At 61.5% G+C, this 14,176-nt stretch overlaps 1 protein-coding gene across 6 annotated transcripts in view; it reads right to left on the bottom strand.

Annotated features, from left to right (window-relative positions):
• AAK1 (AP2 associated kinase 1) overlaps window positions 1-12,665 on the bottom strand; it is a 117,589-nt gene extending 104,924 nt beyond the window's left edge. For 2 of the 6 annotated variants that reach the window (XM_064175588.1, XM_064175589.1), the window contains exon 1: window positions 12,018-12,665. In XM_064175588.1, the coding sequence (XP_064031658.1) occupies window positions 12,018-12,180 (163 nt within the window). In that variant the 5' untranslated portion in view covers window positions 12,181-12,665. The remainder of the gene's footprint in view (window positions 1-12,017) is intronic. The other 4 variants (XM_064175590.1, XM_064175591.1, XM_064175593.1 and 1 more) reach the window with 3 other exon arrangements.
• Between the last annotated feature and the right edge of the window lie 1,511 nt (window positions 12,666-14,176).

Raw genomic sequence — 14,176 nt, 5'->3', positions numbered from 1 at the left:
CAGCCCCAGGAGCCAGGCTGCAGAGCACAGCCCAGAGCACAGCCCCAGGAGCCAGGCTGCAGCACACAGCCCAGAGCACAGCCCCAGGATCCAGGCTGCAGCACACAGCCCAGAGCACAGCCCCCAGGAGCCAGGCTGCAGCACACAGCCCAGAGCACAGCCCCAGGAGCCAGGCTGCAGCACACAGCCCAGAGCACAGCCCCCAGGAGCCAGGCTGCAGCACACAGCCCAGAGCACAGCCCCAGGAGCCAGGCTGCAGCACACAGCCCAGAGCACAGCCCCCAGGAGCCAGGCTGCAGAGCACAGCCCAGAGCACAGCCCCAGGAGCCAGGCTGCAGCACACAGCCCAGAGCACAGCCCCCAGGAGCCAGGCTGCACCATGCAGCCCAGAGCACAGCCCCAGGAGCCAGGCTGCAGCACACAGCCCAGAGCACAGCCCCCAGGAGCCAGGCTGCACCATGCAGCCCAGAGCACAGCCCCAGGAGCCAGGCTGCAGCACACAGCCCAGAGCACAGCCCCAGGAGCCAGGCTGCACCATGCAGCCCAGAGCACAGCCCCAGGAGCCAGGCTGCACCATGCAGCCCAGAGCACAGCCCCCAGGAGCCAGGCTGCAGCACACAGCCCAGAGCACAGCCCCCAGGAGCCAGGCTGCAGAGCACAGCCCAGAGCACAGCCCCAGGAGCCAGGCTGCAGCACACAGCCCAGAGCACAGCCTCCAGGAGCCAGGCTGCAGAGCACAGCCCAGAGCACAGCCCCAGGAGCCAGGCTGCACCATGCAGCCCAGAGCACAGCCCCAGGAGCCAGGCTGCAGCACACAGCCCAGAGCACAGCCCCAGGAGCCAGGCTGCAGCACACAGCCCAGAGCACAGCCCCAGGAGCCAGGCTGCAGCACACAGCCCAGAGCACAGCCCCCAGGAGCCAGGCTGCAGCACACAGCCCAGAGCACAGCCCCAGGAGCCAGGCTGCAGCACACAGCCCAGAGCACAGCCCCAGGAGCCAGGCTGCAGCACACAGCCCAGAGCACAGCCCCAGGAGCCAGGCTGCAGCACACAGCCCAGAGCACAGCCCCCAGGAGCCAGGCTGCAGCACCCAGCCCAGAGCACAGCCCCAGGAGCCAGGCTGCAGCACACAGCCCAGAGCACAGCCCCCAGGAGCCAGGCTGCAGCACCCAGCCCAGAGCACAGCCCCCAGGAGCCAGGCTGCACCATGCAGCCCAGAGCACAGCCCCAGGAGCCAGGCTGCAGCACACAGCCCAGAGCACAGCCCCAGGAGCCAGGCTGCACCATGCAGCCCAGAGCACAGCCCCCAGGAGCCAGGCTGCAGCACACAGCCCAGAGCACAGCCCCAGGAGCCAGGCTGCAGCACACAGCCCAGAGCACAGCCCCCAGGAGCCAGGCTGCAGCACACAGCCCAGAGCACAGCCCCCAGGAGCCAGGCTGCAGCACACAGCCCAGAGCACAGCCCCAGGAGCCAGGCTGCAGCACACAGCCCAGAGCACAGCCCCCAGGAGCCAGGCTGCAGCACACAGCCCAGAGCACAGCCCCCAGGAGCCAGGCTGCAGCACACAGCCCAGAGCACAGCCCCCAGGAGCCAGGCTGCAGCACACAGCCCAGAGCACAGCCCAAAGGAGCCAGGCTGCAGCACACAGCCCAGAGCACAGCCCAAAGGAGCCAGGCTGCAGCACACAGCCCAGAGCACAGCCCCCAGGAGCCAGGCTGCAGCACACAGCCCAGAGCACTCTGCACTTCCCCCAGAGAAGCTCCAAGTTGTTTCCTGCTGCCATCAGAGCTCTGCAGCAAAACATGTCAGCCCTGCAAGCATCATTTACCTCACAGGAGTGAAGGAGACAGAACCCCAGCTTGCCATCATGTGTGCAGACAGCCCCAGCAGCTCATGGATTTCACTCCAGAGCAGCATGCCAGCAGCTTTTCGAAGTTCACACAGGCACGTTTTGGGCTCAGCTCCCTGCTACTGCCCCACAAGCACCACCCAGGGAGTAAAATCAGCACAGGCAAGGAATGAAGGTCAGATCTACCTGTTCCCAGCACAGCCCCAGGCAGCTTGGAGCTGAGCTGAGGGCTGGAGGCACAGACAAAGGCTGTGCTGGGGGGGCTCAGCTCGCTTTATTTTTAACCTATGAGCTCACCCAGCACTGCTTTGCAATTTGTTTCTGCAAAACCATGAGGCAAAGCAGATGCTCTGCTCTGAGCATCTTGGTGCAAAGGAGCCTTTCATGCAAGGCCCAGGGGCTCCACGTGGGCATGGGTGCTGGAGCGGGCACCGGGCAGGCGTGTGCCAGCAGCACACCCTGCTGAGAGGCAGGACGCAGCCTGCAGCTCCTGAAGGGACACTGCAGCCAGGTGGGGTTGGGCTCTTCTCCCAGGCACCCAGCAATAGAACAAGGGGACACAGTCCCAAGCTGTGCCAGGGCAGGTCTAGGCTGGATGTTAGGAGGAAGTTGTTGGCAGAGAGATTGATTGGTATTGGAATGGGCTGCCCAGGGAGGTGCTGGAGGCACCAACCCTGGAGGTGTTCAAGCAAAGACTGGATGAGGCACTCAGAGCCATGGTCTGGTTGATTGGATAGGGCTGGGGGATAGGCTGGACTGGATGAGCCTGGAGGTCTCTTCCACCCTGGTTGATGCTGTGAGTCTGTGATTCCTGCACTCCCTCTGCCCGGCCAGGGACAGGTCCCGCACTCTGCACTGCCTCCCCTGCGAGCCCAGGGAGCTACTGCCCAGCAGCCCTGAAAGGCACAGAAGGACACACTCAGGCTGTGCCAGGGCCCAGGTACTCTGACAACAGGGCAGGGAGAACTCCTCACACCAGAGAGGTTGCCTCAGCTCTCTGCTTTCCTTAGAATCATAGAATCAACCAGGTTGGAAGAGACCTCCAAGCTCATCCAGTCCAACCCAGCACCCAGCCCTATCCATCAACCAGAGCATGGCACCAAGTGCCCCAGCCAGGCTTTTCCTGAACATCTCCAGGGATGGCAACTCCACCACCTCCCTGGGCAGCCCATTCCAGTGCCAATCACTCTCTCTGACAACAACTTCCTCCTCACAGCCAGCCTGAACCTGCCCTGGCACAGCTTGAGGCTGGGTCCCCTTCTCCTGGCCCTGGCTGCCTGGCAGCAGAGCCCAACCCCACCTGGCTACAGCCTCCCTGCAGGCAGCAATGAGCTCTGCCCTGAGCCTCCTCTTCTCCAGGCTGCACACCCCCAGCTCCCTCAGCTTCTCCTCATAGGGTTTGTGTTCCAGGCCCCTCCCCAGCCTTGCTGCCCTTCTCCAAACACCTTCCAGCACCTCAGCATCTCTCTGCAGTGGAGGAGCCCAGAACTGGACACAGCACTGCAGGGGTGGCCTGAGCAGTGCTGAGCACAGGGGCAGAAGCAGCTCCCTTGTCCTGCTGCCCACACTGCTCCTGAGCCAGCCCAGGATGCCATTGGCTCTGCTGCCCACCTGGGCACACTGCTGGCTCAGCTTCAGCTACTCTCTATCAGCACCCCCAGGTCCCTTTCCTCCTGGCTGCTCTCAGCCACTCTGGCCCCAGCCTGTAGCTGCTTAGGGTTGTTGTGGCCAAAGTGCAGAAACCTGCACTTGGCCTTGATAAATCTCATCCCCATTGGCCTCTGCCCACCCATCCAGCATGTCCAGATCCCTCTGCAGGGATCTCCTTCTACTACCTCATGCTGTAGGCAGCTAACAATAATCATAGAATCAGTCAGGGTTGGAAGGGACCACAAGGACCATCCAGCTCCAACCCCCTGCCATGGGCAGGGACACCTCACACCAGAGCAGGCTGTGCACAGCCTCATCCAGCCTGACCTGAAACACCTCCAGGGATGAGGCTTCCACCACCTCCCTGGACATAACCTGCTGTGCACCCAGGGGCCACTCCTGGAGTTCCTACAACAGGGAGTTTCCATAATGATTACAGGTCACAAACGTGAGAAAATGACCTTGCAACCAAGCTTCACTTCCAGATCTTCTCCTTGTGCCTGTGAACCAGCAGCAGCAGCATTGCTCCTACACTCACAGCAGTGCAGCAGCCAGAGCCAGGTGCAAAGAGGGGTGGCCATAAGGACAGCCTGGGATGCTCCCATCCAAGGGCAGCATCCTCTGCTGGGACACAGAAAGGGATCTGGGGGTGCTGATTGATACCCACCTGAACATGAGCCAGCAGTGTGCCCAGGTGGCCAAGAGAGCCAGTGGCATCCTGGCCTGCATCAGCAATGGTGTGGCCAGCAGGAGCAGGGAGGTCATTCTGCCCCTGTACTCTGCACTGGTTAGACCTCACCTTGAGTGCTGTGTTCAGTTCTGGGCCCCCCAGTTTAGGAGGGACATTGAGATGCTTGAGTGTGTCCAGAGAAGGGCAACGAGGCTGGGGAGAGGCCTCGAGCACAGCCCTACGAGGAGAGGCTGAGGGAGCTGGGATTGGTTAGCCTGGAGAAGAGGAGGCTCAGGGCAGACCTCATTGCTGTCTGCAACTACCTGAGGGGAGGTTGTGGCCAGGAGGAGGTTGCTCTCTTCTCTCAGGTGGCCAGCACCAGAAGGAGAGGACACAGCCTCAGGCTGTGCCAGGGGAGATTTAGGCTGGAGGTGAGGAGAAAGTTCTTCCCTGAGAGAGTCATTGGCCACTGGAATGGGCTGCCCGGGGAGGTGGTGGAGTCGCCGTCCCTGGAGCTGTTCAAGGCAGGACTGGACGTGGCACTTGGTGCCATGGTCTGGCCTTGAGCTCTGTGCTAAAGGGTTGGACTTGGTGAGCTGTGAGGTCTCTTCCAACCCTGATGATACTGGGATATTGTGATACTTATCAGCTACCTCTGCTGATCAAAAGGGACCTCCTCTGTACACAGCCTTGGCTTGGGGCATGTTTCTTCTCAGTCTCCTTCCACACGTGGCACAGGAGCCAACACTCACCAGGCACCAGAGAAGGGCACCTGGCACCAGTGAAGGGCACCTGGCTATGACTCTCCAGCAGAGCAGCAGCCAGGGCTGCAGCTGCCAGGCTGCTGTTCCAACAGGCACAGCCTGGGGCTGGCCCAATCACTCTCCTCCACTGAGTAAAAGTCACCTCCAAGAGGAAGCAGCCTCCAGCCCCGTGCCCAGCGTGCAGCACTGAGTCACTCCTGACCCCTCCTTGGCCGTCATTAAGGTGGTGGGCAAGGGACTGAGTGGCTGAGAGCAGCCAGGAGGAAAGGGACCTGGGGGTACTGATAGAGAGTAGCTGAAGATGAGGCAGCAGTGCCCAGGTGGGCAGCAGAGCCAATGGCATCCTGGGCTGGCTCAGGAGCAGTGTGGGCAGCAGGACAAGGGAGGTTCTTGTGCCCCTGTGCTCAGCACTGCTCAGGCCACCCCTGGAGTGCTGTGTCCAGTTTTGGGCCCTTCAATTCAAGAGAGATGTTGAGGTGCTGGAAGGTGTTGAGAGAAGGGCAGCAAGGCTGGGGAGGGGCCTGGAACACAAACCCTATGAGGAGAGGCTGAGGGAGCTGGGGGTGTGCAGCCTGGAGAAGAGGAGGCTCAGGGGAGACCTCATTGCTGCCTACAACTACCTGAAGGGAGGTTGTAGCCAGGTGGGGGTGGCCTCTTCTCCCAGGCAAACAGCAATAGAACAAGGGGACACAGTCCCAAGCTGTGCCAGAGGAGGTCTAGGCTGGATGTTAGGAGGATGTTGCTGGCAGAGAGAGTGATTGGCACTGGCATGGGCTGCCCAGGGAGGTGCTGGAGGCACCGTGCCTGGAGGTGTTCAAGCAAAGCCTGGATGAGGCACTCAGTGCCATGGTCTGGTTGACTGGATAGGGCTGAGTGCTAGGTTGGACTGGATGAGCTTGGAGGTCTCTTCCAACCTGGCTGATTCTATGAGGGGGCTCCAGCCTGTCCTCAGCACAGCAGTGACTTCCCCCCTGCTCCCCTCGACGGCTGCCAAGCAGAGGGCAGAGGGCCCAGGGCACAGTGAGAGCATGCATGCAGTGCACCCTCCCCCCAGCCCCACCACGGCACCGCTGCTGGTGCAGCCAGAGCCTGGCAGCCTCTTCACACCCAGCCACCAGCACACAGCTGCAGGGCCAGAGTTAAACCCCAGCCAGAGCCCCCAACCTGAGCCTCCTGCTGCTGACACCTTGGGGAGGCTGCTGCAGGACTGCTGGCACTAGGCAGGAGTTTGTTCTCCCACGGGAGGCTCTTTGCTGGGAAGATGCCTGCAGGGCACTCGTCCTGCCCTGGCTCCCCTGGGCTGGCAGCACCACCAGGGCTGCCCCAGCCCTGGCATAAGCACACAGCCACCCCCTGGCACAGCCCCAGCCCCGCTCCCTGCCCTCAGTGAAGCCTGCAAGCCAGGCCAGATGATGCCAGTTAAACCCACTACCACCTGCCCTGCCTTCCCAGTGGCACCTGGGGACAGGCCCTGGCAGACCTGTGCCACCGCAGCGCTTGAGCTACTTCAGCACTCACCAGCAGCTCCCTTCAGGCTCTCCACCACTGTGCCTGCTCCCTGCACTCCAAAAACCAGGCCACCAAGCCCCATGCCCACCGTGCTCTGCCCACCTCCCACGCAGCAGGGCAGAGCCCAGTGGGCATGCCCTGCCTGACAGGAGACAGGAGAAGCAGCAGAGGGGGGACAGAAATCACATGGCCTGCTCCAGGAGGAGAGTTTAATTCCTAATCCAAATGTCACTGCTCAGCAGCTGGCACTGGGCAAGAGCTAGAAAGCAATCATCAGCCTGGAGATGAGGAAGGAATCCCTAAGAGTGAAGTGACACTGGCACAGGTTGCCCAGGGAGACTGTGGCTGTCCCTCACTGCAGGTGTTCAGGGCCAGGTTAGATGAGGCCTTGAGCAAGCTGTGCTGGTAGGAAGTGTCCCTGCCCATGGCAGAGCTTTGCCACTGGATCCTTTCTGACCCAAACCACTCTGTGATCTCTGAACTGACAGAATGTACCTCAAAGAGAGGTCTTCAAGCCAGGCACACTGGGTGGAGGATCACTGACCTCAGCTGGGGTCTGTGCTCAGGTCAAACAGTGCCAGAAGCAGCTCAGCTTTGGGTTTCGATGCTGCGCACTGCAGCGACAGGAGGTGCCGAGGGTAAAGCCAGGCAGGGGCCAACAGAAGTCCTCTGCAATTAACCCTACCACTGATCCAGGCAGCCCAGGGCCCTCCTTGCCCCACTTCACAGCCTCACCAAGCTCTTCACATCTGTGGTGGCCTGCAGGTCTGCTACAGAAAACCACAATGAAACCTTCCCCGAGCATCCATCTGCTCAGAACAGAGCTGGCAAGAGCTGCTCCTGCCTTGGTTTTGAATGGCTACCAGTAGAGAGTGTGACAGACAGGCCAGCAGCACACCCAGGCCTGCAGCTGGAACACTCAGTGATGGATCTGACAGCTACTAAACCCCCAGCCCCTGGCTGCCACGGTTCAAGGGGACAAGACTACCAGAAGCACCTCCAGACAAATGCTGCCGACTGAGGAAGGGCCTGGTCACAGTCCTGAGGAGGCACAGCCTCTGTCTTTGGCTAGAAGGACACCAAAGAACCAAAAGTCCAGCTCAAACACCACCCCCACCCCCACCCACACATCTGGGAACAAGCCAGCAGCCTCTGACATCTGACTGGCAGAAGGTCAGTGGCAGCCTGGGCTGCATCCACAGCAGATGCAGAGAGGTGACTCTGCCCTCTGCTCTGGAGAGACCTCACCTGCAGCACAGCTCTGGAGCTCTCAATGCAGCCAGGACCTGGACCTGCTGGAGCACAGCCACAAAAGTGATCAGAGGGTTGGAGTAGCTCTGCTCCAGGACAGGCTGAGGGAGCTGGGGGTGTTCAGCCTGGAGAGGAGAAGGCTCCAGGGAGACCTAATAGCAGCCTGCCAGTACCTGAAGGGGCTACAAGAAGGATGGAGAGAGACTGTGCAGAGACAGGATGAGGGCAGTGGCTTCAAACCACAGCAGAGCAGACTGAGACTGAATTGAGGGAACAAGTTCCACACCACGAGGGTGCTGGAACACTGCAGCAGGTTGCCCAGGGAGGTGATGGAGGCTCCATCCCTGGAGATGCTCAAAGGTGAAGCTCAACAGGGCTCTGGACAACCTGATCTAGTGGAGGATGTCCTTGCTGAGTGCAGAGGGGTTTGGATTGGCAACCCTTTGAAGGCTCCCTTCTACCCCACCCATTCTGTGGCTGTGAGAACACCTTCCCCTGAAGGGGCAATCTCCACCTCCTTTGGGTTAGCTCAGAGGAGCACATGGGGCTGGTGGTACTTTGGCACACATGCACACCCCACAGACTCCTCGGGAGCTGATCTCTAGCTGTTCCTGCTGCTTGGGTCCTCAGCAGAGGGGCAGCTTCCTCCTGATGGCTCCAGCGAGGAGGCTGGGGGGGGGTTATTGAGGCAGAAACAAAAAGCAGCATCCAATTTGCTCCTCCTGTTTCTGTTCCTTTTCACAAGCACAGCAGCAAGCCAGCAGCCTGACTCACCGACAGGAGCACTCCCCCCAGCTCCCCAGGCCCCTCCAGCCTCAGCCAGGAGCCCTCTCAGCCCATACCATGATGCTGCTGGGTTCAAGCACGGCCTCACAGAGCTCTCAGGCCAGCAGTGCTGACCTCCCACAGGCAGTTAACCCTCAGGAAAACCCCGAGGGGAGCTTTATTCCAGAGGTGATTTGTGCTTTTGTAAGGACCAGGGCAAGGCAAAGACTCAGCTAAGAACCACCTCTTGCAATATGTAAATAAATAGTGAATCACCAGCACTGAAACACCACAGACAAGCAACCTCCCAAGCTCCTTCTCTGCTATTCCCATCTACTTCCTTCCAGACAGGAGGAATCTTCTTCCCCTCCCAAGGAAGTGAGCATCCAGACAAAGGAGTGTCTATACTGGGGGGGGATCTACCCAGGAGACTGTGAGCACATGGAGACACCTGGCACACCTCTGGGCTCCTGCAGTGGAGGCCTGGCCCAGACCAGGCATCTTCCTCAGGGTTGCTCAGCAGAATTGAGGCTGACCAAGGCACAGCTTGGGCAGATAAAGGTAAAACCCAACCCTTTCAAAGTTCTGGTTCAACCAGCTGCTCAAGTTTGCAACTCAAGTCTCCCCCACACCATCCAGCATCATCTCAGAGGCTTTGGCTTCAGGTTCCCCCCCACCACCACCTTCCAATCTCATTTGTTTTCTGAGCTGCACCAAAACACAGCCCTGGCCTCTCCTTAAAGCAACGGAGATGAGAGATGTTTCCTCTCCAGACAGGATACTCCTCCTCCAAAGTGCTTCCCAAGGGACTTTTCCTTTTAGCAGAACCAGCCAAGACTTCACAAGTTGCCTTTTCAACACTGCTGAACCCACCAAAATTCACTGCAGAGGCAGAAGAAGTTTTCCAGCTGAGGACTGAGACGTCAGGAGAGCAGAGAGCAGGCTGCCAGAGAGCTCCCCGGGTGTCCAGCTGAGCCAGGCAGCACCGGGGAGCCCCAAAGCCTCTGACCCACCCTCACTCCCCAGGGGTCCCATAGAGGGAATGGCACTTCCAGCCCTTTCTTCCCAGCAAAACCTCCAAGCCACCTTGCTCTTATCCTCTTGGAGACTCTGCTCACCACACAGAGCTGGCTCAGACTGCCCACACCAGGGACGTGTCAGGAAATCCCCAGCAAAGCACCAAACCACCTCCTCGGGCTCACGGCTCGGGCAGAAGGCAGCACAGCTCCCGTTCCACAGCACCCACTCCAAGAGCTGCAGCCAGAGCTAGGCCATGCTCCATCCCAGAGGCCAGCCAAGAAACATGGAGTCAGAGGGAAAAGCTCCTCACAAGCAGGAGCTGCTCCAAAGCAGCAAGGTACAGAGGGGAGAAGCCTCTCCTGCATAACCTGCACTGCCAGCTCCCAGCCTTGGTGGCTGTAGCCGAGGCAGGAGAGAGCCCAATGACACACAGCCTCACCTCCTGCTGCTGTCAGCACCAGGCTAGAACCTGCCAACAGATTACTCATCAGCAAGAACAGTCTCTGCTTTCCCTTGTCACCAGGATGAGGCCAACCTGCTTGTGACAGCCCCTCAGGTTTAGCTCAGTTCCTAAGCTTCTGGGGCCAGAAGGGCCCTGGAAACCTCAGCCAAGGCAAAGCCATAGCACAGGATTCAGGCAAGCAAATCATTCTGGTTGCTGGCTGAAGGACTGCTTTGGGTGCTGCCCTCAGCTCAGCACACAGAAGGTATCAGAAACCACATCTGAAGGATGGTGCCAGCTGCATTCTGCTGCTGGCCGCGGTGGCTCCCGGCGAACCTGAAGGCACAGAGAGCACAGAGTCCCTCTTCCATCTCAGGGTTACTGCTGTGAAAGCCAACACAGGTCCCTCCCCTCAGCTCCCCTCCCCTCGGCAATCACAGGAGCCAAACAAAACACTGTTCTGACTGAAACTGCAAAGGATGCTGTGCAGGAGAGGACCAGGAGGGACTCTTCCATCTCAGGGTTACTGCTGTGAAAGCCAACACAGGTCCCTCCACTCAGCTCCCCTCCCCTTGGCAATCACAGGAGCCAAACAAAACACTGTTCTGACTGAAACTGCAAAGGATGCTGTGCAGGAGAGGACCAGCAGCAAGTCCAAGGAGGCCTCTCCGAAGGTCGAGGCTAAGGTTACCAACCAGAGGCAGTCAGGAGGCTCCTGAGAGCCCACACAAACCCAATGTAAAAGGATAGTGAAGGCAGCAGTGCTGCTTGCAATGAAAAAGCACCACCAGCAGCTTGCTGCACCACAAGGGCTGGAGATGTAGAGAGGTTTGGAATCTCTGCTGTACCTTTGGAGTTCTCCAATTGTTTTATTTCAGGGAGGGAAACAAAACAAACCCCAAAGCAAAGAGAAATGAAAGCAGCACTGGGGATTACTGCTTGCCCTGCACACCTCTCACCCCACAGCACAGCCAGCTCTGCTCAGCCTCTGTGCATGATACAGCCACGAGGGATTTACTCCAGCCTCTGATCCTCTCTGCTTAAGGTAGGAAAGGAGGCAGCCAGAGGAAGAAAGTTAAGAATTAAGGCCTCTGCCTGCTTTATTTACAGCAGCTTGGCCCACACCAAAACATCTGACAGACAATCCTGGCTTTGTTTTTCCTTCTTATAAAACCTCTCAGCTTAAGGAAGGTGAGAAACAAATCAACATAGGAGCTGCAGAGGAGGCAGCAGTGCCCAGGTGGGCAGCAGAGCCAATAGCATCCTGGGCTGGCTCAGGAGCAGTGTGGGCAGCAGGACAAGGGAGGTTCTTGTGCCCCTGTGCTCAGCACTGCTCAGGCCACCCCTGCAGTGCTGTGCCCAGTTCTGGACTCCTCCATTGCAGAGAGCTGTTGAGGTGCTGGAAGGTGTTGAGAGAAGGGCAGCAAGGCTGGGGAGGGGTCTGGAGCACAGCCCTGTGAGGAGAGGCTGAGGGAGCTGGGGGGGTGCAGCCTGCAGCAGAGGAGGCTCAGGGCAGAGCTGATTGCTGCCTGCAGCTGCCTGCAGGGAGGCTGTAGCCAGGTGGGGTTGGGCTCTGCTGCCAGGCAGCCAGGGACAGAAGAAGGGGACACAGCCTGAAGCTGTGCCAGGGCAGGTCTAGGCTGGATGCTAGAAGGAAGTTGTTGGCAGAGATTGAGATTGGCACTGGAATGGGCTGCCCAGGGAGGTGGTGCAGTGCCCATGGCTGGAGGTGTTGCAGCCAAGCCTGGCTGGGGCACTGAGTGCCATGGTCTGGTTGGTTGGGCAGGGCTGGGGGCTGGGTTGGGCTGCAGGAGCTTGGAGCTCTCTTCCAGCCTGCCTGATTCTGCGACTCTAACTTCTGCAATCACCTCCATCCCCAAAGCGTTTCAGGAAAACACTACTCAGGCAACCCCACGCTGGGTTTTACACAGGGGAAGCCCAAACCTGTCAGCTCGCAGCCGGCCCTGGACGGCAAAGAGAACGAAACACTGCGGGAGAGCAGGGGAGGCAGAGCGCAGGGCCGAGGCCTCCCTCCGCAGCCCTGCGAGGGGAGAGCAGCGAAGGCAGAAGGCTCCGCCACAGCCGCCGGGCTCCTACCTTCCGCCAGCACCTCGTCCACCGTCACCTGGCAGCGGCCGATGCTGAAGACGCGGCCGATGTAGCCGCTGCCGGGGCCGCCGCTGCCGCCGCCGCCGCCGCTGGTGCCCGAGCCGGGGCCAGAGCCTGCCTGCTCCCGACGCGAGTCGAAGAACTTCTTCATTGCTCAGGAGCCAGCAGCGGCTGCCTGCGCTCGGGGGCGACGCCGGTGTGAAGCTCCCGAGCCCCCTGCCTCGTCGCTCGGCTGAGGGGGGGGCCCGGGGCCGCAAGCCCTGCGGGGGCCGAACGGAGCCGGCGCCGAGGCCCTCCGGGAGACTCGCACCTGCAAACCACCGCGGGGACGGCCAGAAGGCAACAGCGGCTCCCCCGCAGCCCCCTCAGGGCAGCCCCCGGCAGGGCCCCCCGCCCGGTAGCTGTCTGCGGGCGGGGGCTGCCTCCTCCATGCACCCGCGCAGCGGCTCCCGGGGCCGCCCGGCTCTGCCGCAGCCCCTCCGGCTTGCCCGCGGCGAGTCACGGCGGGGGCCGCCTGCGCTCCGGGCCCGGGGCCCGCATCGTCGCTTGGCGGAGCTCCCGGCGGCCTCCGAGCCCGTCAGGCACCGACCCCAGCGCCGCCGCCCCCGGCCGGCCCCATCCGAGCAGGAAATAGGCTGGCACAGGAAGTCCCGGCCGCAGCGCCGCCCCCGCCGCCACGGACAGCACAGCACGGCCGCGCCGCCCCGCACGCCGCCGCCACCGGGCAGCGAGGCCGCCCCCGCCTGGCCCCGCAGCGCAGCGCAGCGCAGACACCGGCGGGCAGCGGCGGGGGGGGGCAGGCGGAATGGCTGCCGCGGGCCGGGCGCGCGGGGCACGCTGGGAGCGGCGGGGACTACAACTCCCGGCATGCAGCGCGGGCGGCGGCGGCAGAGGCGGCAGAGGCGGCAGAGGCCTCGCTCGCTGCCGGGGCCGGGGCGGCGGCGGCGGCAGAGGCGGCAGAGGCGGCAGAGGCCTCGCTCGCTGCCGGGGCCGGGGCGGCGGCGGCGGCAGAGGCGGCAGAGGCCTCGCTCGCTGCCGGGGCCGGGGCGGCGGCAGAGGCGGCAGAGGCCTCGCTCGCTGCCGGGGCTGGGGCGGGGGCAGAGGCGGCAGAGGCCTCGCTCGCTGCCGGGGCCGGGGCGGGGGCAGCCCTGCCGGCCGGGAGAGCGGCTCCGGCGGGCCCCGCAGAGCGGCGGCGGCAGCCCACGGGGCCTATCTGAGCCCCTCCGGCAGGGACGGGCGCGGCAATCTCGGCCTGCGCCGGGGGGCTCGGTTCCGCTGTCGCGGCTGTGTGCTCGCAGCTGGCGCCGGCCTCCCGCAGCAACGGCAGGGCCCGTGCGGAGCCAGGCCCAGGCCCGGCAGAGTGCGGCCGCTGCGGGCAGCCCCCGGCCGCGGGCGCCCTGAGGGCTCTGAGCCCAGCAGCGGCTTTGGAAAGCCTGCGCCTTGCCTGCGCGGCTGGGGCCGGCTCCTGGCTGCAGGGAGCCCCTTCCAGCGAGTTCCAGCTCTGCTTCTAGCGACTTCCTCCTTTCCCTTTTATCCAGTTCCATCTTTCCCTCTATCAAGCTCCATCTTCCCCTTCCATCGAGTTCCATCTTTCCCTTCCATCAGGCTCCATCTTTCTATCAAGTTCCATCTTTCCATCAAGCTCCATCTTCCCTTTCCATCAGGCTCCATCTTTCCCTTCCATCAGGCTCCATCTTCCCTTTCCATCAGGCTCCATCTTCCCCTTCCATCAGGCTCCATCTTCCCCTTCCATCAGGCTCCATCTTCCCCTTCCATCAGGCTCCATCTTCCCCTTCCATCAGGCTCCATCTTCCCCTTCCATCAGGCTCCATCTTCCCCTTCCATCAGGCTCCATCTTCCCCTTCCATCAGGCTCCATCTTCCCCTTCCATCAGGCTCCATCTTCCCCTTCCATCAGGCTCCATCTTCCCCTTCCATCAGGCTCCATCTTCCCCTTCCATCAGGCTCCATCTTCCCCTTCCATCAGGCTCCATCTTCCCCTTCCATCAGGCTCCATCTTCCCCTTCCATCAGGCTCCATCTTCCCCTTCCATCAGGCTCCATCTTCCCCTTCCATCAGGCTCCATCTTCCCCTTCCATCAGGCTCCATCTTCCCCTTCCATCAGGCTCCATCTTCCCCTTCCATCAG

The sequence above is a fragment of the Pogoniulus pusillus genome, chromosome 42 (genome assembly GCF_015220805.1).
Source record: "Pogoniulus pusillus isolate bPogPus1 chromosome 42, bPogPus1.pri, whole genome shotgun sequence".
Taxonomy (NCBI): Eukaryota; Metazoa; Chordata; class Aves; order Piciformes; family Lybiidae; genus Pogoniulus; species Pogoniulus pusillus.
The sequence above is the reverse complement of the archived record's forward strand: the minus strand, read 5'-3'. Positions and strand labels throughout refer to the sequence as shown.